The 25,884-nt window shown below is 41.0% G+C and overlaps 1 protein-coding gene across 2 annotated transcripts in view; it reads left to right on the top strand.

The window, feature by feature from the left end:
* Positions 1–25,884, top strand: part of DOK5 (docking protein 5) — a 127,480-nt gene that overhangs the window by 62,645 nt on the left and 38,951 nt on the right. For both annotated transcript variants that reach the window (XR_010385006.1, XM_031433580.2), the window contains exons 3-5: positions 20,320–20,434; positions 20,519–20,638; positions 23,468–23,657. Coding sequence is in view for 1 of the 2 variants with exons in the window: in XM_031433580.2 (XP_031289440.1) it covers positions 20,320–20,434; positions 20,519–20,638; positions 23,468–23,657 (425 nt within the window). In the remaining variant the exon portion in view is untranslated. The remainder of the gene's footprint in view (positions 1–20,319; positions 20,435–20,518; positions 20,639–23,467; positions 23,658–25,884) is intronic.

Here is a 25,884-nt window from a genome sequence, read left to right as displayed (position 1 = left end):
TTTTCAGGGTGAGTAACAACTGGGAGGGCATCTAAGTGAAAGGACCATCACTTATCGTTTTTGAGACCAAGGCAAATAGTGTGGTAGGAAGTGTGCTGGACCTGGTTTTTGGAAACCTTTTTTCTTTTTTCTTTTTAGTTAACCTCACTATCTATCTATCTATCTATCTATCCATTTATTGAGGTATAATTGATTTACAATATCATGTTAGTTTCACATGTACAACATAGTGATTCAGTGTTTTTGCAGATTATACTCCACTACAGGTTGTTAAGGATAATGGGTGTAATTCCCTGTTACACAGTATATCCTTGTTGCTTATCTATTTTATATGTAGTCGTTTGTATCTGTTAGTCCCATACCCTTAATTTGACCTTCCTCCCTTCCCTCTCCCCTTTGGTACAACCACAAGTTTGTTTTCTGTATCTCTGAGTCTGTTTCTACTTTGCATAAACATTCATTTGTATTATTGTCTAGATTCCACATATAAGTAATAACAGTATATGTCTCTCTGTCTTATTTTACTAAGCATAATCTTCTCTAGGTACATCCACATTGTTGCAAATGACAGTATTTCATTCTTTTTTTATGGCCGTGTAACATTCCATTATATATATGTCACATCTTCTTAATCCAGTTGTCTATTTTGATGAGAACTTGAGTTACTTCCATATCTTAGCTATTTTAAATAGTGCTGCTGTGAACATTAGAGTGCATATGTGTTTTCAAATTAATGTTTTTATTTGGGAAATCTGCCTTCTTTCTTTTTTCCCTTTAAATTATCAATATATTATTTTATTTTATTTTTAACACCTTTATTGTGGTATGATTCCTGCACAGTAAACTACACATACTTGAGATGTACAATTTGATAAACTTTGATAGGTGTATACACCATTGAAACCACCACCACCATCAAGATAGCTAACATGGGAAACCTGCATTCTAATCTAGCTTTGACATTGTATGTGTCTTGCAAGTTGCTTGACTTCTGTGTAAAGGTGATCCCCTAGGCAAGTCACATCATAGCTTCTCTCAGTGCTCAACCTGCAGGATTCAGCTCACCTTGGGCCAGAAAGACAGTTCCAACAAATTCTCTAATAACAACGTTTCCCAAAGTGTGTGCCAGTGTGGCAGTGGAGACTTGTGGAAGGACCAGGATTCTGTGGCCACAGAAGTTTGGGAATTGCAATATTTCCATCCCCATCCTTCAGATTCATAATCCAGTGTAGCTTATCACAGGCTCTGAGGTGTTTCAACAAGGAACAGCGAGGGATGATCATTCCTACTTCACTGAAATCATAGATTAGCTTGTGTATAAAATGAGTAATGTTTGTGAATGTAATTAGAAAATGAAAGACCCTCTCACTGCAAGGAATAATTGCCATTATTATTTTTGTCATTCTGCCAAACCCCTTCCGGCTTATTTGTTCTGCCACTTGATCCTTCCATAGTGCCTGAGTCACACTTCTGTCTCCGAAGCCCAATACCAGACTTTGTTCTTGGTTACTGCAAAAATAGGATTCCAGGTTCCTCACAGTGAGCCAACGTCCTGAAATGTATTTCTCTGGAATTTCTGCTAACTTATCTTTTTTCCCCTTTTTAGAAAATTGATGTATAATTGACGTACAACATTATATTAGTCTCAGATGTACAATGTGATAATTCTGTATTTTAATATATTGTGAACTGATCCACAATAAATCTAGTTAACATTCATCACCACAGATAGCTATGGGATTTTTTTTTTATTGTGATGAGAACTTTTAAGATTTACTCTCTTAGCAACTTTCAAATACGTGAGACGGTATTATTAACCGTAGGCACCATACTCTACATTATTTCCCCCTGACTTATTTATTTTTATAACTGGAAGTTTGTACCTTTTGACTCCCTTCGCCCATTTCACCTACCCCCACCCCCTTTCTGGCAACCATCAATCTGTTCTCTGTGTCAGCGAGCCTGTCGTTTTGTTGTGATTGTTAGATTCCATGTATAAGTGAGATCGTGTGGCGTTTGTCTTTTGCTGCCTGGTCTGTTTCACTTAGCATAATGCCTCACCCTAACTTTGCTGTGTGTCTCATAACTTCTTCCAGTGACTCATTCTTCTTTAGGCAGCTGCTCCCTCCTCTAAAACGTTTCCTCTTCTGATGGGGCTGTCTACAGTACGTCTCTCCAAAATCTTAAACTACGCCACAGCCTCTTCTTTCTATATTCAGACACCCACTTTGGAATCATCCTTTCCTTGTGCAAGAAACTGCCCACTGGGCCCCGTTCTGGAAGTTGCCTTCATTTATGCCAATGGGGACGTGACTTTTACATTTCCATAAATTAAATTATAACTTATTACTCTGATGCTTTTTCCAGAAGGTGAATGCGCCCATCTCACATTTCCAAGGCATTGGTAGAGTGGTTAGAAGGGGCTAATTGTACTCCCCAAACTACGTTTTTATGATTTAAGCACTTCTGCTAATCAAGGGGGTAAAAGTATGCACCAGTGTGCCCCAAACTCCTAAGACATTTTCAAAGCTGAATTCTCTATCTTTCCTTCCCAAACTCGGTTCCTTTCTGAGGCTCCCTGTCACGGTGTGCGGCACCAGGATCCATTCTGTTATGCAAGTCAGAGGCCAAGGAGCCGTCTGGGAGTCACCCTCTGCCTTGTCCAATGAACAGGTTTGACAGGCTCTTCCCCTGCACGGATAGCTTCCTCTCCTGGTCTGCGTGGCCGACGTTAACGGATTCCTCAAAATCTCTGCTATGTCTCCACCTCCCCTGAGACCCTTCTTAACCCACCCTGAGTTGGTCCGTTTGCTGGGCGCCTTCTGCACGGATGCACTGGTCACAATGAAAGCAGTGCTCTGTCTTCCTGTCGGTGGCAGGTTCTGTCTGATTGGTTCTGACGCCTTCATCCTACCCCTTCTTCCTTGGTGCTGATTTGTAGTTGGACACAAGGCTGCCCAAAGCAAAGACCCCTGTGCAGGGAGGTGTGGCCACAGGACTGAATCCTGGCATAAGGGAGTGTCAGCGGGGAAGGTGCCATGTCCTTCATCTCTTCCTCTTTCCTGATTAGAAAATGGACATCAGCGTCTTGGTGCAAGATACTGAAAAGATTGTGGGTTGAGGATGCCCCGGGACGCGTCCCATAGAGGAAGGTTAGAGGGAGGTGTCCAGGGCTGGTCTGTGCTTCTTGGCACCGTAGGTCTTAGCCCATTTGTAGCAAAATGCCATAGACTGAGTGCCTTATAAACAATGGATGTATATTTCTCACAGTTCTCGAGGCTGTGGGTCCAAGATCAGAGTGCCAGCATGGTTGGGGGCTGGTGAAGACCCTCTTCTGGGCTGCAGAAGGCCAACTTCTTGCTACGTCCCCGTGTGGCAGAAGGGGCTAGGGAGCCCTCTGGGGTCTCTTTTATTAGAGCACTAATCCCATTCATGAGCTCTGCCCTCATGACGTAATCACTTCCCAAAGGCTCTACTTTTTAATACCATCACTTGGGGCATTAGAGTTCAACATGGATTTTGGAGGAACACAAATATTCAGTCTAACACCGTGAAAATCCAGTCCAACATCTCCCTTTGTATTGTTTTTTTCTCTACGAGAGGAATAGACTTCTATCTCGTTTAAGCCTTTATGATTCTGGATTTCCTCTCATGTGCAGCAGAGCTTAATTCTAACTAATAGAGGTGTAATAAATCTTCCTCATCATCCGGTGCACCGTAGGTAGGGAATTCTGGTATGATTACTTCCATTAGATTGTGAGTTCCTTGAAGATGAAAACTGTGCTTTATTCATCTTTGTGTCCTAGGGGCTCAGTATGTTGTCTGGCACAAAGCAGGCGCTTTGGTTCCCAAGGACACTTAGGGTGCCCAGGAAATGATCTGTGATCTAGTCACACTGGTACTGCATGGTGGAAATGTTGGGGGACCTTCTGGTACACTGAGAATAAAAAGGACTTTGTGAATCATATGCCACATTCTTCATCATCTGAAATTCCTGTGTGCAGCGGTATGTGTACAAGCCACAGGACGCCAAAGATTCTGGCAACCCCCAGAAGCTAGGAGAGAAGCCTGGAACATTCTTCCTCCGAGCCTTCAGGAGGAGCTAGCCATGCTGACACCTTTTGGACTTCTGGCCTCCAGAGAGAAGACACCCAGTTTGTCCTACTTTGTTACCGCAGCTGGAGAGCGAGTACACCTCCCCAGACCCAGTCGTCACCTTCATTCCTTGACTTCGTCACACTGGTAGTTGCTTCTGTGATTCTCAACTATACATTACACCTCTCTTACTTATTTCAACCACTTCCCGCATTATCAGCAGATTCCCCCACTGTAAGAAGTTAGTGATTTCGCTTCTTGATATAATCCTTCGCCAACTCTTTCTTCCTTTTTCTTTCAAATTCTGATGATTACATTATTTTACAAGTTCAGTATTTCAAATATTCATTCAATTCCACAACCGTCCTGAGAGACGGATCCTGATATTAACCCCATTTTACAGATGAGGAAGCTCGGGGTGAGTGGAGTTGAGGGACATTCCCCAGATTATATGGTTGGAAAGTGACAGAATTCGTTTGAGCCTGGGCATCCGGGCTCCATAGCCCACGTCCTTGATCACCATGGTACTGTCTCACGGGCGTGGAATCTTTACTCCATGGGACACCTTATACAGATGGCTCAATATTTAAACAGATAGAAAGGAGAGCTGTTATTGAAGCAGGAATGGAGGGTGGAGAAGGGGAAGAGAGATCCAGACATTCATTCTTACCCCGCTTTTCCCCACAGTCCCAGAGGCTCATCGATTCCAGGGAACACATCTGAAAACCATTTGCTTACCTTTTTCTGCATTATACTTTATTTTGAGATAATTGAAGATTTATATGCAGTTGTAAGAAGTAACACAGAAAATATATATCCTTTATCCAGCTTCCCTGAATAGTAACATCTTGCAAATCTATGGTGCAATATCACAACCAGGATATTGATATTAATACAATCCCCTGATTTTACTCAGGTTTCCTCAGTTTTACCTGTTCTCATGTGTGTGTGCTTATGTTTAGTTCTATGCAATTTTATCAGCGTAGTTAAGATACTGAATGATTCCGTCAACAAAAGTACCCCTTGTATTCCCTTTTATAACCTACGTCTCCCAGTCGCCTATCGCAGCAGGCACTAATGTGTTTTCTATTTTTGCAAAATCACACAGCTAGTAGGAAACAGAATCTAGATTTGAATCCATGCAGTCTGGATTCAAAATCCACTTTTTTTTTTTAATAGAAAATTTCAAACATAAAGTAGACCAAAGAGCACAATGAACCCCCATGTGCCCATCATCCAGCTTCGACAACTGTCAATTCATGGCCATCTTTTTTCATCTCTACCCTCTCCCGTTCCTCCCACTTGTGTGTTATTCCAGAGCAAATCCCAGACATCGTTCCATCCATCAACATTTCAGTACTAATCCCTAAATGAGGAGGGCTCTTTGCTCCAGAACCCACACCCTTAATCCTGTGCCACTAAGATAAGAACGAAAACCATTCCTGCTAGATTTGTCAGGTGGGAGGTCATTGGACACCTCTGTCCCAGGGGTTTCAGTGCCCTGGTGGGGATAGAACCTAGCTCATGCAGGAATGACGAGGTGGCGGAAAGAAATCTTTTGAGATTGGTACTTCTTCATTCAGCGTAGTTCCCTTGAGACGCATGCAAAGTTGTTGTATTGTGTGTATCAGTAGTTCGTTCCTGTTTATTGCTAAGCAATGTTCCATAGTACGGAGACCGCAGTTTACTTAACGTTCACGCATTGAAGAACATCTGGGTTGTTTCTAGAGTTTTTTATTATTATGAATAAAGTTTCTATTTCTCTGGGATAAACTCTCAAGAGTGCAAAAATGCTGGATCATATGGTGGCTGCATGTTTAGTTTTATAAGAAATTGCCAAACTGTCTTGCAGAGGGGCTGTGGATTTTGTATTCCCACCAGCAAGATGCAGTTTCTCTGCATCTTCACCAGCATTTGGTGGTGTCTCTATCTTTAGTTTAGTCATTCTGATAGTGATATCTCATGGTGGTTTTAATTTGCATTCCCTACTGGCTAATGATGCTGAATATATTTTCATGCACTTAATCGCCATCTGTGTATCTTTTTCTTTGCAATATCTTTTCATGTATTTTTTTAACCAATTTTTACTGGATTTTTTTTTTAACCATTGAGTTTAAGGTATTTTTTTATATAGTCTAGATTCTAGTCCTTTGTCAGAAATGTGGTTGCAAATATTTTCTCCCATTCCATAGCTTATCTTTTCATCCTCAACAGGGTTTTTGGCAGAACAACAGTTTTCTTTCTAGTGAGGTTCAATGTTAGAATTTTTACTTTCATCGATTATGCTGTTGGTGTTAAGTCTAAGCATTTTTTGCCTAGCCTTAGAGCCTGAACATTTTCTTCTTGTTTTTTTTTCCTAAAATTTTATAGTTTTAAGTTACATATTTAAGTCCATGATTCATTTTAAATTTACTTTTTGTAGAAGCTGTGAGATGTAGGCTGTTTCATTCTTTTTACCTGTGGTTGACCAATTATTCCAATATCATTTGTTGAAAAACTAAGTTATGTTTTTCTCATTGAATTGCTTTTGCACATTTGTCAAAAATCCTTTGGGCATATTAGATGGATCTGTTCTTGGGTTCTTTATTCTTTTTCATTGAGCTCTGCCGGTACCGTCTCTTTACTACTGTAAATATATTATAATCCTTAATAATGGGTAGAATCATTTCTTCCACTTGTTCTTTTTTTTAAGGTTGGTTTAGCTATTCTAGTGCTTTTCCATAAAATTTTAAATGAAGCTTGTCTGTGCTTACAGAAAACCCATGTTAGGATTTTGAAAATAATTCTATGAAACCTACAGATGAAGCTGTGGGCGGACTGGCATCTTTTCTGTGTCAAAGTCTTTCAGTTCATAAGCATGGGCGCTCCATTTATTTGAACTTCTTCAATTCTTTTACATTTCTTTGATCAGCATTTTGTAATGTTCAACCTTCATATCCTGTACATGTTTTATTAAGTTTATATGTGATGATTTCATTTAACTTGGATTAAATTTGAAGCCCTTTTGAAGTAAATGCTTAATTTGTATAAACTAGCCATTTTTGGCCTATAATCTGATAAAACAATCACCTAGTTTAAGTTATTTTTTTCCTCTACCCCACAATTATTTGACTAATCATTAGAACTGACTAGTTGTCCTTGCATTTTGGAAAAACTTCAAGTTTTTGAGGGTTTATTAAAAGTGTAATCTGTTTCCTCTGTGACCAGTCTATTAGTTTATTTGACTCAGTTATAATCTTAAGAAATACATGTATACACACCGGAAAATGAGAAGAACAAGACAAAACCAAACTTAGCTACAAAATTCATTGAATGGAAATGCTTTCTTCCCCATTCATATGTATTTCTTACATGAATTTCTTAAATCTTTATCTCTAGGATATGATCTGTGTGATTTCACCTTTGTGTTTATGTGGAAACACTTGACTATAATCCAAGTACACATAGAAGCTCTCTGTATATAATGTCAAAGAGAAAAGGGTGGGTTTTCTCAAGTTGGTGAAAAATTAGTTGAATGGTTTTTGGGTGTGGGAGAAATTGCAGGGGATTTTTGACCAAGTGAGTTCCTGCTCAAGAAGGTGCATTGACGAAGCACGGAGCTCCACTTAGCTCATTTTACTTTTTTAATTTATGTACAAATTTCTTCTTCTTTTTTTTCCTCTTCACTCTATTCTTTTTTTTTTTTTTTTTAAATAAAAGTATCTTGCATGTTCCTTGTAGCCAGTGTGAACAATTCTGAAGGGTATGGAGTAAAATGAACACAATTATCCTCTCTTGGACCCTAGTCCCTGTCCTTCCGAAAAAAATGCTGGTAGACTGACGTGTGCTTCTCAGAGGCTTCTCTCTGTTTATACAAATAGAAACATGTTGTCACAAATATATAGAGCACACTTTTAAAGCAAAAATGGAACAACTCATTATATGCTGTCCATGCTGTGTTTAAGGAGACCATAAACGCACATTTCCCCGGGACACTTTGATCAGCCTGTAGTCCTTGCGTAACTTTTAGTAGCAATTTCTTTCACATTCAAAAATTCTGGTTTATAAGATAAAATAAATGGTCACCTTAATTATATGCTTTCTCTCCTGCTTCTAATAAGTCAGTAATTAGTGGCTACACTTCATTAAACAGCTCCAGAGTACTCCTTAATATTGATCCACCGTAATCTGTTTAAAAATACCCAAATTGATGGACAAAAAGGATTCTAATTTTGTACTAATATAAATTCCATGATAGTAAAAAACTAGTGCATATGTCTTTATCTGCTCATGCTAATCTTTTTGGGAGGAAAAGTCTTAGACCTGAGAAGGTCAGGCAATATCGTGCACCTTTTAACATTTTTATAGCTGCTACCAAATTGTCTCCAGATAGGTTATCCAAGGTCCCACGCCCACTGGCAGCTTGGGAGAGTGCCCTTCACCCCAGACTCTGTTCTATAAATTCCAGATGCAGACTTTTCAGTGTGTGTGTGGCTTTTTATTTTTAAGGAAGACACGATGAATGGATTACTTCAGTTATTTCACATGTACAAATAAAGCTCCACTCTTCAGGGGAGACAGTCCAGATTGATACCTCAGACAGGCACGGGTCCAGTTTATTTTAAGTGATCAAGGGCATGTAGATATTTTTGGAAAGAATGAAACCGTCTCTGTGGGGGGCTGGGATGTAACTGTCTAGACTGGTTCTTTCTTAAGAAATCTTTTATAAGATGTTTGCTCAAACTGCTATGTTCCGGGTCCTGAGGGGAGACTTGTGGACAGAAATGTTTCGTGCTGGCAACTTTTGATTAGAACTGGGAACATCTCTCTTTATTTGTCTGTCCCTGCTTCCTGGCACTGCATCTTAAAACCGTTGGTAGTTTTTCTAAGGAAAGACAAAATGAGAAAGTTGAAGGGTTTGGAACACATTATGAGAAGTCTTTTGGAAATTTTTAATAGGAATGTTTATTAGCGTTTCTTTGAGTGCTCTGAAAATTTCAACAGATAATAATGATGTAATAACAATAATAATAATGTAATTGTTTTATTTATAATGTACTTGAGAAAACATTATGGACTCAGAAATGGATTACTTTTATATTCCTTTTATTTTCAAAGACAACCTACACAAGTTAAAGGCATTTATGCCTCTTCATTTTCCATAGGATAATGGCTACATATATATATATATATATATATATATATATATATATATATATATATATATATATACACTTTTTTAAAGAATGAAATAATTCGGAGCTTCTGCAGAACTTCGCAGTTTGCATATACAAAGTGAACTGCTCACTTCATTCATTCAGTCCCACAAGGGGAGAAATAATTAGGATGCAGCCCACAAAAGGAAGGCAGAAAATTGCCTTTTAGGTAGCAGCCTCCATTTCACTCTATAAACATAAATAAATCATCATCTGTAAATTACCATCAGCAAAAGGAGGGGGAAAGTTGGAAATGAAATCCTTGTTTCCTAAATGGCTTTTGACTTTGGAGCATACCAGGAACAGTCTTAATATTCGCACACAATGCTGACTAATTGCAGAATTCTGACAGGAGTATTCCAGTTCCTCAAGGGAATGTACTTTAAAAATCTGACTATTTTAATCTTCCCTTGACACGGCAGGAGAAATTTCAACAGTTTCTCTGCCTAGTTACAAAATGATCCATTTGGAAAATTGAATTGTGTAATTTGTAATTGTTTTCCAAGTTGTTAATGCAGAACTAAATCGGCAGCAAATTAAACTTTTAAAAGTCTGGCCACTTTGTTAATCGCTGGCTGTTAAACATTTATTTCAATGAATACTGTCCTTTATGATGAATAAGACATCTGGGATATGGCTTTAAACAGCCAAATTAATTTGGCAGTCCTTTTGGGGGGGAATACCTAATTGGATGGCATATTTAAAGATTTATCAGAAATTTAGGAGAATGTTGTAAATTTCTTTCCTTTCAGGGAGTCATAGTACTTTGGATTTTTGATAACCCAGAAAACTGGAAAACAAAGGCTTCATGGTCATTAAGTCGCTCTTAAATCTCTCCCTGATTTTTCATCCGTCCCATTCTAACCTAAACTAATCGTTTACTGCCTGGTTGTGTCCTGGCCTGTCTAGACCTCACCTCCATCCTCAGGTCAAGCTCCCTCCCGTCCCCACATGGTGAAGGACACCGTGTGTGGCCAAGCGAGCTGTGCACCGCCCAGCTGCAGAGGGCGCCATCCTCACCAGCTCTGTGTGGATGGCTCTGTAGTTGCGTGACCTGTCGGCCTTGCTCCTTCTCTCCTGTTACTCTCCCGTAACAGGGCTTTTTGCCCTCTGCACTGTGAACCTTTTGGTCGTGGAGACTGGCCTGTTTGTTGTAGGATGTTTAACAGCATCTCTGGCCTCTACCCACTGGATGCTTAGAGCACCTCCCAGTTTTGACAGCCAGAAATATCTCTGGACTTTGTGGAATGATTTCCCTTGGGGATGTGGGGGTGCAAAATCTCCCCCAGACTGAGAACCACTGGCCTACAGAATAATCTTTCTACTGCATAGGTAAGATCATTCCATTTGTCTGCTGAAAGCCTTTGAATACACACTCTTGAGACTTTGTGAGCCACACCGAACTCCTGATGGCAGCGCGCCAGGCCTTCTGGGATCTAACCCTGGTCCAGCTGGTCCGGCTCCGTGCTGTCTGTTTCCGCTGCCACCCTCCTCGCCACCACTCCTCCTCATGTTTTTATCACAACAAACTGCAGTTTCATCATTGTGCTTAATTAGGGTTTTTTTATTCCCCCCAGGAAATTCATCTTTCCTCTTTGCCTCATGAACCCTCGCTCATCCTTCGTGACCCACCTTAGAAATAACAATGCCTGACTCAGGAATGGTGGCCCCTCTGATTCTCTTCTGTATATTCATTTAGTGGCATTTGGTGGCTTAGTAAAGAGTAATCAGATTATCTGTGTTTGAATCCCAGCCCTGCTGTTTGCCAGCCGAGTGAACAAATTCACCTCTGTAGACCTCAACACTCTTCTGTGTACGAGGGGAATGTCACAGTGCTAGCTAGTCAGAAAGGCCGTGAGAAATTAAATAACATGATCAATACGAAGTACTTGGAGCCCAAGATCTGGCACATAATTAAGAGTCTGCCTGCTTGGAGTCAGAGCCTTCCTCTGCTGCTGGGCAGGAATTGTCCAGCCCCGGGCGTGGTCATCACATCGCTGCAGCCCAGTCTCCTTGTCTTTACAGTGGAAATGACGGTAATGTCCACCTTTCATTTGACGTGTGATTGTTGAGGGTCTGCATGGCGTGAGGCACAGTTCTTGGCACTGGAGCTACAGCAGAGCACAGAGCAGGTGACTCCCTGCTTCTTCTCTAACGGGGACGAGACAGTCATAAAGCAGATACAGAAGCAGAATATGTAGTGTGTTGGAGTGACTGATAAATGCTCAGCAGGAAATTAAAGCAGGGAAAAGGAACAGGAATATGGAATGAGAGTGTTGCAATTTTAAATAGCGTGCTCAGGAGAAAAGAATATGTGAGCGGCTGAAGGCGGGGCAGGAGTGAGCCTGCTTCACCTAAAGGAGGAGTGTTTCCAGGCAAAAAAAAAGCAAGCGCTGAGTGTTCTTGCTTGACGGGAGTGGGAAGACCCCATGAAGGAAAGGGACTTCAGCTGGGCTTTTAAGAAAAGGAGAACGATAGATTGCACACCACCTTTGTTTCAGGAGAGTTGTGTCTCTGCACTGTGATGACCTCGGGCGTCACAGCAGGCTGTACGGGCAGAGGGGTGGGTGTAAGGGACACTCCGAAAGGTGCAAAGAACTGGCCGCCCGGGAAGCAGGAGCGCTGTGGAGACGTCAACGTGCAGCTGTGTTGCTTCCGACTCTTGGAAGGAAATCCATCTCTCTTAGAGGAGCGCAGAGCGTGTGGGAGGGATACACGTGGTTGGAATGCATCTTGAAAAAAGTGAATCAAAGTTTGTTCAAACTGATTCTTGGGCTGTGCCGTCCAACCTAATCACACGCCGGAGCCAAAAAGCACGCCACCAGCAAGGTAGCCTTCTGTCATTTTCTGCACAGGCGCAGATACGGCGGCTTGGACCGCCTTCACCATCTGCCTGGAGTTTCTGTCGGAGGAAGGATGCGTCAGTGCAGGGGAAGATTGGAATGCCCTCATGAGACGGTGTGCAGGTGCCACCCAAAGGCTTGAGAAGCAGAGAATCGCCAACATCCCTTTTCAAGAGGCCCTGGAAGTGTGACCTACATGGACCACCAAATTCACCTGTGCCTGGTTTTCTTCGGATCCTAAGTAACTAAGTTAGAACTTGCAGTTGTGGTAACAGCCCCCTGGCTGTCCTGCTGAGATGCCCGGGAAGAGACGGATGATGGTGTCAAGTCACAAATGGCTTGGTTCCCTCCTGGAGTCAGCTACCCCGTTGTGTAGAGCAGCTCACCTACTGGCAAATCTAAATTAAAAACTGAGGATGAGGATGTCCAGATGTAAAAAGGGTATAGGATGGGCACTTATATCCTCTAAGCATGCAGAGTGAATTCTAGATAGCTGACCTGGCTCACCTGATTAAATGCGGTAGCCCACATTTTTGAAATAATAAACAAAGAATCATAGTGATTCTAGTAATATTCATGATCTGTGTTTCCTTATTAATAGGAAGCAGTGGGGAGGTGGGAACTGTAAAAGCATCCTCAGTCAATATTTATTTGACTGTGGTAACCATAGATATATGGGCTTAGGTTGGCAAACCAGTTGGATTAAAAAGAATAGCATTTTGATGCAGATAAGAGCCTTCAGTGGATGCTAAGACAATTCTCTGAAAGGTGGTTGGGGAAGAAGTTATTCACATGATGCCAAAGCATCACCCAGCCTGGATGAATCTCACAGACATGATGTTGGGTAAAAAATAATCCCAACACAGAAACATGCGTATAATGTGATTCCATTTATATACATTTTTTAAAAAGGCAGAACTAACCAGTGGTGATGGAGTTAAGAGAGGTGGTTTTTATCTATGGTCAGTGCTGAACGAGGAAGTGGCAGTATTGACTGAAATATTTTATATGTCGATCTGGGTGGTAGCTACCCCGGTGTGTGTACACACATGCAGATTCGCAGGACTGTAATCTTGAGATTTCTGTCTTTTACTGTATGTGCTTGATGCACAGGACCTGATATTTCGATTCCTGTGTGTGTTTCAAGCAGAATTTCGCTAGAGCAGTAGCTTGGGATACAAACCATGGTGCCATGTGTACCCACACAAAAGCAAGTGGTTTTTGAAAAGCTGAGTTTTCTTCAAACATTTTAAGATCTAAGTAGGAAAGATGAATTTAGTTAAGACTGTCTTCTTTTGAGTTGACAAGTAGTTTTATTTTTACTTAGGAATTAAGATTTGCATTACTTTTTTTTCTCCTCTCAAGAGATGGTTTACAACTTGCAGAAATGTCATTTAATATGTTTCCAAAACTGTTTGCATCTTCAGTTTTATTCTTTTTTTCATTTATTCAGCAAGTCATTTATTCATTCATTTACTTTTTGTATTTTTAAGGAGCATGTATTGTGGAGGGGACTGTTAGAAATGACATACGTTAATAGAAGCCAGAAGTTCTAGCTTTGAGTGTGGCTCTGCCCTTCCATTCTCCCTGGGAAATCATAATTAAGTTACTTTCCTGATTCTCCTGCTCATCCCTGTAATGGTACCAAGGGTGTTATATCATCCCGAGAAATTAGTATTACACTGTGGCCATTCGACACTCTGTAGTTGATTGAGGTTGGCAGGCTTCCTTCTTGAGAAGTGGATTTATAACTTAGAAGAGGAGTCAGGTGGGATCTGTTTCCTCATTTAATCAGACTAGTTCTACTTCTGTATAATGGTGACACCATATAAGATTTCCTTTGAAAAAAAATTTTTAAAAAACAAAATGATTCAATTACTAAAATAAAACTGACAACCAATGTTCTAGTGGATTATTATGTATTTGACTAGGAAATCTGGTCTCCTTTGTACCAGAAGCAATATTTTTTATACAATGTGATTTGAGAGAAAAACTTTGAAAATTCTTGGCCAAAGGAAATCAAACACAGGGTGTATTAGCCAACTTCTGCTGTGGCAAAAATTCCAAAATCTTAGTAGCTTATAGCAGCTCATCTTTATCTCCTGCCCGTGTTGCATGAGGGATCTGAGTTGGCTGTGCAGTGTGTTGAGCGTAGCTGGATTAATTTGACTCAGTTGCAGTCCGTCTGTCTGTTCACTCAGAGGTCCAGTAAGAAGGAGGGGAATATTGTTATGGAGGTGGAGGGCTGCTCAAGGGAAAAAGGAATTAACTTATACACGCAGCATTTAGAGCATCTTCTTGGGCGAGGCACATCCCTCACATTCTGTTGGTCAAAGCGAGTTTCAGGATCCGGTCCAAACTCGTGAGGAAAGAGTCACAAGGACCAGGAGGGAATGGATGATTTTGAACAAATAGTTCAATCTAAAACATGAAGGTTGCTGTGAGTACAGAATTTGCCTTTGATCTGATTTTAAATACCTCCAAATCCTAAAGAGAGAATCATTTTTGCCCAGTCTCATCTTTAATCTTTTCAACCTCCGTGCTCAAAAGCATACTTTATGCCTTAGGGAAGTTCCTTTTTAGTGTTCATTATCTCTTACCAGAAGAATTTTCAAGGAGCCGCTATCTTCAGTGAATTTTGAATTAGTCTAAGGATTGAATTGGCCCCAGGATATACAAAATCAGATTAAGCCTGAAGCTAACCTGGGCTTTTGAAAGTAAATACTCAATTTCTAGAGAAAATCAAGCATTTCATAGGTGCAAATATTAACATGTTCAGTAAGCCATACAGGTGTTTCTGATCTTCTTCAGATTTTAGCTCCATTTCAAGAGGAGATTTCTGGAGTCAGTAAACAAATATATCCTGGAAAAGGAAAAGGAAGGTTAGAGATTGAAAGGTCACAGATTAATTTGAAAGAATAACCAGATAGGTGGCCGCCCAGAAAATAAACATAAGTTATTTTGATTGTCTATCTTGGTCAACTATTGTTTTAGCATGAAGATTATATAAAAGGGTAGGCTAAAATATTTCAACTCTATATACCATTTTTAATTACAAAATTTGACTTCTTTGTCTTTTCTGCTGACTATCAAAACCCTCTGTTTGTAGTGAGTATTTGTAAGTGGATCTTAATTTAGACTTCTTTTGAGAATTACTCTTTTGACCTTTAAATCATAATTGTCAGACACATTTCAGATTTTGGTCATGGGGCTTAAAATTCTTTGTCGTCTTTCTCACTTAGGAAATTCGATCATGAAATGGGCAAAAAAGGCAAAAAGTAAACAAACAGTCCTGTCCAGATGGGTGACCTTTGGGATAACAAGTGGGAACCAAATCTGTACCACTTTTCTGTTGAAATCTATTGCCATGCCTCTGCCAAGCACACTAGAGTTGTTCTGGGCGGCTGTGTGACCTTTAGGTCAATTGGTTATATCATCTGGACTCTTGACTCAGTAGAAAATGAAATGAAAGTCAGATTCATAATAATAGGATTAGATTAGTAGTAGTAGATTTACGTTGTTTTTCTTCATTTATCATTTATTCATAAATGTTTATTGTCGCAATATCACCCCTACTCTTATTTACTTAGTATTTTGCTTGAAAGTAGATCACTTCTTTGTTTAAATAAATCCACTTGTAAGAGAACATTTTCTTACTACCATCAACAGAAAACCAGTATCACTTGTCATAAACAGGAGGTGACATTTAAAAAGAAGTAGCACGGAAAGAAAATACTGTTATTTAAGGCTGAGTAATATCCTGTTGTGGCTGTATACTGTATTTTCTTTATTTGTCCTTTAGCGGACATTTAGGTTGTTTTCCTATCTTGGATGTTGTAAATAATGCTGCAGAAACACAGGTGTGTAAATATCCCTTTGAGGTTCTGCTTCATTTCCTTTGAATGTACACCCGAAAGTTGGATTGCTGCATCACCTGGTAGCTCCATTTTCAATTTTTTGAGGAACCTCCATATTATTTCTCATCGCAGGTGCATCATTTTACATTCCCACTAATGACGCACAAAGCTTCCATTTCTTATCTCTAGTGAGTAAAACAGTGCTTGACACAGAGTAAATGCTGAAGATAAATAAATGAATGAATGAGTACATAAATAGTAAATAAATTAAACTTTTTGGTGAATGAACGGGTGCGGGGAAGATTCTGGAAGAGGGAGCGTGGTTCTCGGGCCGCTGTGTCTAAGTGACTCCCTTCCTGATGCTGCCACACCTTGACGAAGTGTTTGCGTTTTGTCTGTGGGTCTCCACACAAAGAGCATCATTCGCGGGAAGCTGAGGGTATTCGTGTTCTCTGCACAGGGTGCGTCTTTCCTCTGTGAAAGAAAAATAAAATCTATAACTACAGAGGCTCAGGAGGGAATTCTGCTTAAAAGTTTTGAACTTGGCAGGAAATAACTTCTGGGTGATCTGAGACATAAGGAAAAGACAGTAAATTCGTGTGGAAGGTGGACTGGAGTCACGCGTGCACGAGTCCTGCGGGCCTGTCCTCTGTGAGACGGTGCCGAGGTTCTGGCACACTCGCCTCTGATGGTCAGCTACACTGTGTCGCCCCCGTTTAAAATACTGCTCGTATTACATCAGAATCTGAGACCTTACCGAACAAAAGGAATTTTTAGGGGCAAGTGATTTCTTTGTAAAAGGAATATTAAAAGAGTTCATCCTGCCCTGGTTTTCTCATTTACAAAGTGGAGCGACTGTGGAAATAAATACGTGTCCTAAAAAGTTTTCTGTGCCTTATAAATGTATCTGCAAATGTTAATCCTCATATTATCACTTTCACATGTATTTTAAGGAAGATTCCACTGTGAATTAGAGCAGATTGCAGTTCTTTTGAAAATAGGGTAAACATGCGTGTGTGTGCGTGTGTGTGTGCGTGTGTGCGTGCGTGCGTGCATGCGTGTGTGTGTACATGTGCTCACTGAGATGTAGTTCTGAGTTGGGGACTGAGACTGCTGCTTCAGAACTTGGTGGTCCTTCCACACGTAAAACATAACCCTGCCGGCTCCGCGTTCCCATCCAGTCGCCTCCCCTGAGCTGGGGTGTTGGGTTCCCTATCATCTAAACCAATTTCCAGAATGGGTAATTGTGTTCTGACTCATGCAGTTCTCCCTACATTTCCTGACTCTTCCAGATGACTTATTCCTTCCTCTTTGCCCTTAATAGACGTGTAATGAAATGACATATTTCAAGGTCATTGCTGTGCTTCAGGCTAGGGTGGACTGCTCTTATATAATATCTCAGTAGAGGGTCAGAATAAAACCTAGGGCACTCCTGCCCTGCTTCCAGCCCCGTGAAAGGAAGGACGTCCTCAAATAGGAGATGACTTTCAGAGTGAAGGTTTTCTGTGCTGAACCTTTTCAGAGCCAGTCATTATTAATGTTTTGAACAGTGAAGAGCACGAGCTTTGGGGTCAGTTTGCCTCATTCAGAACTCGTCTCTGCCATCTTTTAGCTGTGCACTTGGGCACATGAGTTTAACCTTTCTTATCTACCATCTCTTCATCTGGAAAATACTGATAATAATAGCAATTTCATAGGGTTTTTTATGAAGATCAAATAAGACAGTCTATAACAAAATACTGAGCATGGAGCACATGTGTTCCTGGTGCGGGCTCAATAAACGTTGACTCTCAAATGATTGTTTTTCATTGATTTGGCTCATCAGTAAGTCACTGATAGGTGACTCAGGTCTTGCTGTGAGGAGGACAGATAAATGGATTAATTACAACAACAGATAATAGAACACAGCTTCATGCAGCGTATAAGGGAGCAGAAAGGGAGAACAGTTCATTCACGCTGAGGTCAGGGCAGCTTTCCTAGGGGAAGTGAACCTTGCAGGAAAAGTGAAATTTCCCTAGGGAGAAGAGGCAGGAGGGAGAGAGACGTTCTCCCCGAAGAAGCACCGCACAAGTAAATTTGTGGGTGAGTTTCATCTTTCGTTCATCAAGTCCATGTAAATTCATTGAGTTCTCACTGTGTGACAATCTCTGTTAGATTCAGGGGGTGAAGTGGTGGGCAGAGGAAATACTGTTCTGCCCTGTGGAACGTTCCCTGCAGAGGTGGGACAGGCCCTGACCCATGTGGCCAGCCACCCAGGGCTGTGAAGGCAGAGGCGTCGCGGGGTCCCAGAGCCCTGAGACTTCGATCAGGCGGGGGTTGGGGGTGGCCCGCTAGGGCTCTGCGGGTAACTGAGAGCCGAACTAAGACCCGCAGGGCGAGTGGGAGTGGAGTAAGGAGAGTGGGGAAGGCTGGGGGACAGGAGACGCAAGGTGCCTTCTGGGAACTCAGCATGGGGCTGGGGCATAGGACGTGTGGGGAAGGGTTGAGGCAGGGGCTGGGGAGAGCTGGAGGGAAGACCACAGAGGGCCGTAGGATTTGCGCTTTTGTTCTGAGTGCCATCATGGAAATGGAAGCCACTGAAGTGTTCTGTTTTATGCGCAGAAATGCTGCAATCAGCCTTGTGTTTTACAAAGATCATCTGGATGCTGTGTTTACGGTGAATTAATGGGGTTAGGATGGAGGTGGAGAGACCAGGAAGTAGCTGTGGCAAGATGACAATGGCTCAGATGGAGCTGTTAGCACACAAATAAATGAGCAAAAAACAAACGGTTGCATCTGGTGACTTCTGAGAGACGTGGTGTACTTGGGGAATGAGAGAAGTGTCACTCGCGAGTTTGATTTATCCAGCTCTGGGGCAACCCTGGTGTCTTAGTCTGTTTGGGCTGCTGTAACAAAAGCACTATAAACTGGGTCGCTTATAAACAGCAGGAATTTATTTCTGACAGTTCTGGGGGCCTGGTAGGCCAAAGGGCAAGTCACAGGTCGATTCGGCGTCTGGTGAGAACTCACTTTCAAGGCATCTTCTTTCTGTGGCCTCACAGGGCAGAAGGGACAGGGGAGCTCTCTGCGGTCTCTTTTGTTAAGAGCACGAATCCCACTCACAGGGGCTCCACCCTCATGACCTCATGACCTCCCAAAGGCTCCACCTCTTAATACCATCCCCTTAGAGAGAGGATTTCAACGTAGGAATTTGGGATGGCTGCAAACATTTGGTCAGTAGCAACTCTTAGGATATTTCATGCCGAGAAATTTGCATGATCTTGTCAGGAGAGCGAGTGGAGGTTAAGACGCAGGGAAATGAAATAATCAGGTCAGTGTGTGCATGGAGGGTATTTATTTCTCTCACCTACATCCTGAGCCAGGCATTTATTGAATTTAGAGCAACAGAAGGGCAAAGTTTGAGGGGAGGCACATTCTTTGGTATAACACAAAAGAGAGATACTAAGACGGCACTTAACTTGTCAGAGTCACAGTCATTTATCATGTGGACACTCTGCCCTGAAGCCACCTAAGCCTTCTGTCCTGCAGGACCCGAGTATCACACGCCTGGGACGCGGCAGGGGGTCTAGATGTAACTGAATGAGGGGTGGCTGTTTTGGAAACACAGTAAGCCAGTACCCTTTGTGGGAGAGAGGAAGGTGAGGAGAATGGCTAATGGGGAAAGCTTTCCCCTACTGATGGGAAGGTGATACCACGCAATGTTCTCAGACCCTAAAACAGTGGCACCATAACCACTGAGAAGCTGGGAGTAAGTCGGAGAGCCTGGAATACCACTTCACAAACCGACTCTCTCTGTTAGAACGTATGACTTGAACCCCTAGTAGAGGGGCATCTCTGAGAACCCTAACACTCTGATTATCAAAGAGTGAGGCAGTTGAGTTACGCATTGGACCGCCATTCCCTTCCCTTCCTCCAAGGAGGATGTGTTTAAGATGCTTACGTTGGGAGTACCCTCAAGGGATGGGGTATCTGAAAGTCTGTCCACATTGACGGAGTTAGACATGAGGACTATGGAAAAGGCAGAGTTTTGGGGGAAGCAATAAAAAAACTAAAACAAGCTTCTGCCTCTATGAAGTTTTGAGCCTGTGCCCCTTAATATGCTTCAAAAATCTAAAAAGGGGGAGGTAATTTGTTAACCTTCCTTGCTAGGCATTAAGGATGACACTGAAATAACCCGTAGCTTTTGAATACGCACTCTTCTGTCAGGCTGTGTTCCCCTGGGACGTGTTCACCTTCTGTTCGTTCTGTGCCTGCACTCCCTTCGATGGTGCTGACTGGGAGCTTTCATTCTGAAGCGTCATCAAACTTGCAAATTGTTCCTTTTTTCAGGTTACCGAACTCAACAACGTGAAGAACGTAGCTCGATTGCCAAAAAGCACCAAGAAGCATGCCATAGGGATTTATTTCAGTGATGACACCTCCAAGACCTTTGCATGTGAATCAGGTTGGTCCGGGGCAGGGAGGGCTTGGGCTTTGAGCCTTGAAGCGGGCGCCGGGCATGCACGTTAATCTTTGGGCATTTCTGCAGATCTGGAGGCTGATGAGTGGTGCAAAGTGCTCCAGACGGAGTGCGTAGGGACGCGGATCAACGGCATCAGCCTCGGAGAGCCTGACTTACTGGCCACTGGGGTTGAGAGAGAACAGAGTGGTATGTAAAGAAAATTCTCTCCTTCGCTCTTTTCTGAAACTGTTTTCGTCCCCATATAATGAAACAGACGTCTTTTCATTGTGTAAAATTTTTGAACTTATAAAAATGTGTAAAGAAAGAGTAAAAAATAACCTTTTATTTCACCTAAAGCCTGTGTTAACGTTTCAGTGTATTTCTTTTATTAATATGTTTTCCGTGCATCGTATGAATGTGTCTATATTAATAATAACAGCTAGAAAGTATGGGGAAGCTGTTGGGTGCTGCTTTCTGTGGAAGATGCAGTAGATCATTTCATTTCCCCAGCAGCCCTGTGATATAAGTACTGTTACTTCCCCCCATTTTACAGATGAGGAAATTGAGTTTAGAAAAGTTAAGATCTTACTCCAATTCCAGTAACTGGTGTTTGATTCCAGACTATACTCCTGGGCCTGTATTTATAATGTGCAGATTTAACAGCACACATGGGTTTTTGTCTTGCCTATTTCACATCAAATTTTAGTGAACACTTTCCAGTGTTTTTAATAGAATCCAAACTTCATGACTATTTTGTCAAGTTTGAACCCACCTAAGTCTGTGATTTTTATTTTTTTTAAACTCTAACACTTGAGCTAACTTTTGAATTCAGTACTCAGCCTGGGAATCAATCATTATAAATAATGATGACCAAAGTATTCATGAACACTTCAGTAAAAATCTATATTGGTTTGCAATATGAGCTTGGAGGTGAGGAATCACTTCTCTGTCTCCAAGTGACTGAGCCTTGTGATGGGATAGACTGGGTCCCAGAGACACGCTTTAGCCTCTTGACTTGATCTGTGAGGATATATCACAACCCAAGAGGCTACAGGTCACCTGGCTTGACTACGAACGTGGCAGAGGTGGAATTGTGCCGACCCTTTCCATGGATTCACACTCCAGTACTTAGTAAAAAATGCCCTCCCTCCCAACTGGAACTCTGTCTTCATGACGCATTTACAGGCTGCGATTATTCTGGATGCACGCCCTAATCCATCTCCGGGGAAGTGTTACTGACAAAGTCTTAGGAGCGCCGGCCAATTCAGGAGAGCCTCTTTGTAGATGGAGAAACTGAGCTGCAGTGAGGTTAAGTCATTTGCCAGGTCACACAACCGAGCTCTCCCTCTGCAGGGTGCTCTTGGGCTGAAGGGAGGCCCCCCTACTGCCCCACAGACAGGTGCACGTGAAGCCAAACATGAAGAGACAAACATGACAGGTTTTGATTTTTTTTTTTAACCTAGAGTGCTCAGATCAGCACTTACTTTTCACATTTTATTTTTGGGAAGTTGTATGCTGATAGTGCTACCAACTGAATTCAAGAGTTGACTGTGCTTAGAAGTCACCTTTCTTGTACCAATTTTCTGTGCCTCAGTTTCCTCTTCTGTCGAATAGGAGCAAGGATGCCACTGGTATATAACTACCAGGGATTATAATGCAACTCAGCTCTGTATTTTGAGGCTTTTTACGACACTAATTGTATGACAAAGAAATTGTAACTAAAGTCGTCACTCTTACCACTTCTGATGTTATCCTTGGGAGAGAGACAGTGACAGAAGAACTTCCAAGCAAATAAATTAATAATGCTCCCTGTTACTTTTTGCTTAATGATGACAGTCTCTCCTACTTGTGCCAGCACTCTCCAGGGAGATATTTGCTCCACCAGGATATACTTTTAAAATAATAGTTACTAGAAAGCGGTGTGAATATTTGGTTATTGGAAGTTTGAAATCACTTAGGAAATTTGAAGAAGAGATGCATGAATACATTCATGAACACAATCTTGACACTCCTGCTTGCTAAACTGAACTAAAAAATCAGTGAAAATTCTAAAGACTTCCTTGTTATAAAACAGTTAATTAAGAATACCAGATGTAAAATGATTATAAATCAATTAAAAATGTTAAAAAAAAAAAAGAATACCAGTAATACTATTACTGCCACGCTGCTTCCTCAGACGCAGCAATCTGCAGTAATGATAGATGAAAATGTGTTTGCTATAGTAATGCTATTTTTGTTCATAGTTCACTTAAAATTTTGACTCTGTAACTTCGTAAGTTAATGAATTTTCTGGAAACGTAACAGAAATACCACAACTGTATCTGTGGGGATGAAAATTCAGTTGCAGTAATAAACCAAGTACTTTATTTAGAGTAATCTTGGTTAAATTTTAACAATCATCCAAATAAGCAAAGGAATATTTTTTTCTGGTATTTGGCTAAAGAGAGCTCTTTGTTAAAACTAGCTCAAACTAGCTCAAAACTAGCCACTGGAATTTTCCAAACCGTTGGTCAGTTAAGTGCATAGTATTAGTTTTGTTTAAATAATTTGGGGTAGAGTTGTATTCATTTAATTGTGAAAATTGTAATTTGATCGATACGACTTTAATATCATTGAACCATGCAACAATTATTTTGCACCTGCATCTATTGTGAACACAAAAATGTGGGTGTAATTAACAGGTACTTGGCATGAAAAAAATTGCTTTTAATGGTTTCATTATTTTAGTCCTTTACTGGCATACAGATTTTTTATTATGCAAATTTTAAAATTCTAAAAATGATTTTTTGCTCATGTAAATAGTGTTGCATGTATGTTGACGACCAGCGTGTGTCATTATTATGTTATTTAATAGGGTCTTCATTTAAAATCTCATTTTCTGGAACTGTTAATTTATGAGAAAGGTTTATCATCCTGAATATTCAACCAAAACGTAGAATAAGAGCTTGAATTATTTTGAAATGCCTCTTTGTTCCTACAATGTCTTTGCTGTTTTATTCCTGGGGATTTTAGACTAACCTTCTGTTTTTCTCCCAGAGAGATTCAATGTGTATTTGATGCCATCTCCTAACTTAGATGTACATGGCGAATGTGCCTTGCAGATTACATATGAGCACATCTGTCTTTGGGACGTCCAGAATCCCAGAGTCAAACTCATCTCTTGGCCGCTAAGCGCCCTGCGGCGGTATGGACGAGATGCTGCTTGGTTCACTTTTGAGGCAGGGAGGTGAGTTTCATGACTGTTTTTCTACCTTTCTTTTTTTCCAAGTTCACGCCGTGTGAGACCTGGGTTTCCGTAGGGGAGCCAAGGTGAAGGCGCTTTGGCAGGTGCTTGGAGGATGACTGTGTGATGCTGGGCATGTTGTAAATATTGATATGTTCAACATGGCGGTCTTTCCCAGAGAGCGCTCATGTTTCATGAATGTGTTAGGAATTTTCACTACATGGTTTGAGTCCACACCACAGACTGAAGCTGCAGTAGTCGCGGGAGCTGAAATGTTTACCATTTGCAGGGTCATGCTGAACAGAGGCCAAATTCTTGGTGTTTGGAAGACTTCCCTATTGCTGTTATGTCTATGTGTCCTCACTGAGCCTACTGCGGTCGGTTATTAACGTGAGGGGCCATTGACATTTTTCAACTTGCAATTTATTAAATTCCATCTATTTTTCTCAGTGTAATGAATGACACTGATACTGGAGGAGGTTAATTCTACAGCTTGCTTCTTGCAGACCCAATAAATTGCTTTTGAAACCTTTCGTTTTTCCTTTTTGAAGTTAATTTTGAAGAGAGAAGATGGTGCCAATAATAATTGGGTTGATCACTAGCGACCAAGAGATTAGTCCAATCGCTGTCTCTTGTTCACCTTCTTCCCTCAGAATGTAGGCTTTTTTTTTTTTTTGAAGCACTGCAGATGAAATTTTATATTTTAGAATTTTAAGTGACTTAAACTTTAAGAAATGCGAGTCCTTCTGAATATGGCCTGACATTACATTAAAGTTGAAAAAAATCAATTTATGACTTAAATTATTTATTTTTTTAAAGATGGACAGTTATCCCTGACAGGAATACAATAGCAGATAATAACAGAAGTTTTTAACACCTAAGACGCTACTTCCCTGAATATATACCAGTAATGCTCCAAATTAATCTGTTCACACGATTATAAACAAAGCCCAGCTATTAAAATTTGCTTTTCAGAAGTATGGTCCATTTGATGCTCTTACAGCTATCCTAGAAAGTGTTTACATTCTTCTTTCCTGTACAGCTCCTCTCTGGTCTATTTAAATTTTAAGTACCTGGAAATGGAAATGCTATAAACCCATCAGCGAGTCTCCCAGAGCCTGCGGTTTCTCACGTTAGCAAATACCACTTTTCTCTTTAGAGCAGCGTTCTTCTGTTGTCAGAATCCCTTCCTTATTATCCTTATGGGAAAAATCTCTATAGAAAATTAGGAGTTTGTTTGTGAAGGTGGGTATATTTCCCTGTTTGGGTCTCAGAAATTATTTATTATGTATTAGTTGTAACCAGTGGAATCTAGGTATGAAATGTGTTTTATAACAGAAAATAGACTTTTCCACTGACTGTGCCCCTTGGCCCATTCCCCACTGTATTTCACATTGACGTGCAGGAGAATTCTGCATTGATCAAGATGTTTGGGGCCTGTTTGGGGCAGCATTTATTCCAGCATTAACATTTTTCAGTATTTCTTTGTTTCACTATGTTTATAGGAAATAGTAATAGGAAAAGAGTATGTGTGGCTTTTTATTGTCACTTCTGAGGCTAAAATCTTAGTAAATGTTTGTAGTATCTTATGAATATTTGAAACTTTTTTGAAATGATCTCAGTCTTCCAGGTTCTCATGTCACACATATCTTGCAAAAGTTCAACTTATTCACGTTGAAATCCAGTAGAACTGGTAAGGATCTAGGAGATTATTTTTAAAACCTTGATTATTCTCCAAAGTGTGGTAGGAAACCGTAGAGAATTTTAAGCAGGTGTGCATCTGTGTGTGTCTGTGTGTGTGTGTGTTGTGTAATCATGTTCATATTTTGTCAATAAGAGGGTAGAGGTGGCAGGTGTGGACGTGGGGAGGCACTGAAGTAGCTCAGGGGAAGGAGATGGTGGGTGAAAAGTGTGGGTATGTTGGAGACATGAATTTCAGAAATATTCCAATGGTCTTTGACCAAAAGCCATAAAGGGCTGACTTAGAAAACGAAAGAGTTTTAGTTTATGATTTTAGTCTTTTTTTGGTCTAACCTTTTGGGTATTTTGTCCAAGAACTCCTGCAGTTAGGTGATTGTAATACCTTCAGTCAGTATCTCACAGTGTCGTGTCTCAAATATCGTAGGGACTTAGATTTATTGAATTTGAGTAGCATCCTTATTCAGTGGTCGTGCTTTGTGGGGCTGGTGCAGCCTTGAGTTTGAATGAAGGATCAGAAGGAAAAGTATCA

This window comes from Camelus dromedarius, chromosome 18 (assembly GCF_036321535.1).
Source record: "Camelus dromedarius isolate mCamDro1 chromosome 18, mCamDro1.pat, whole genome shotgun sequence".
Taxonomy (NCBI): domain Eukaryota; kingdom Metazoa; phylum Chordata; class Mammalia; order Artiodactyla; family Camelidae; genus Camelus; species Camelus dromedarius.
This window is presented reverse-complemented; position numbering and strand designations above follow the sequence as displayed.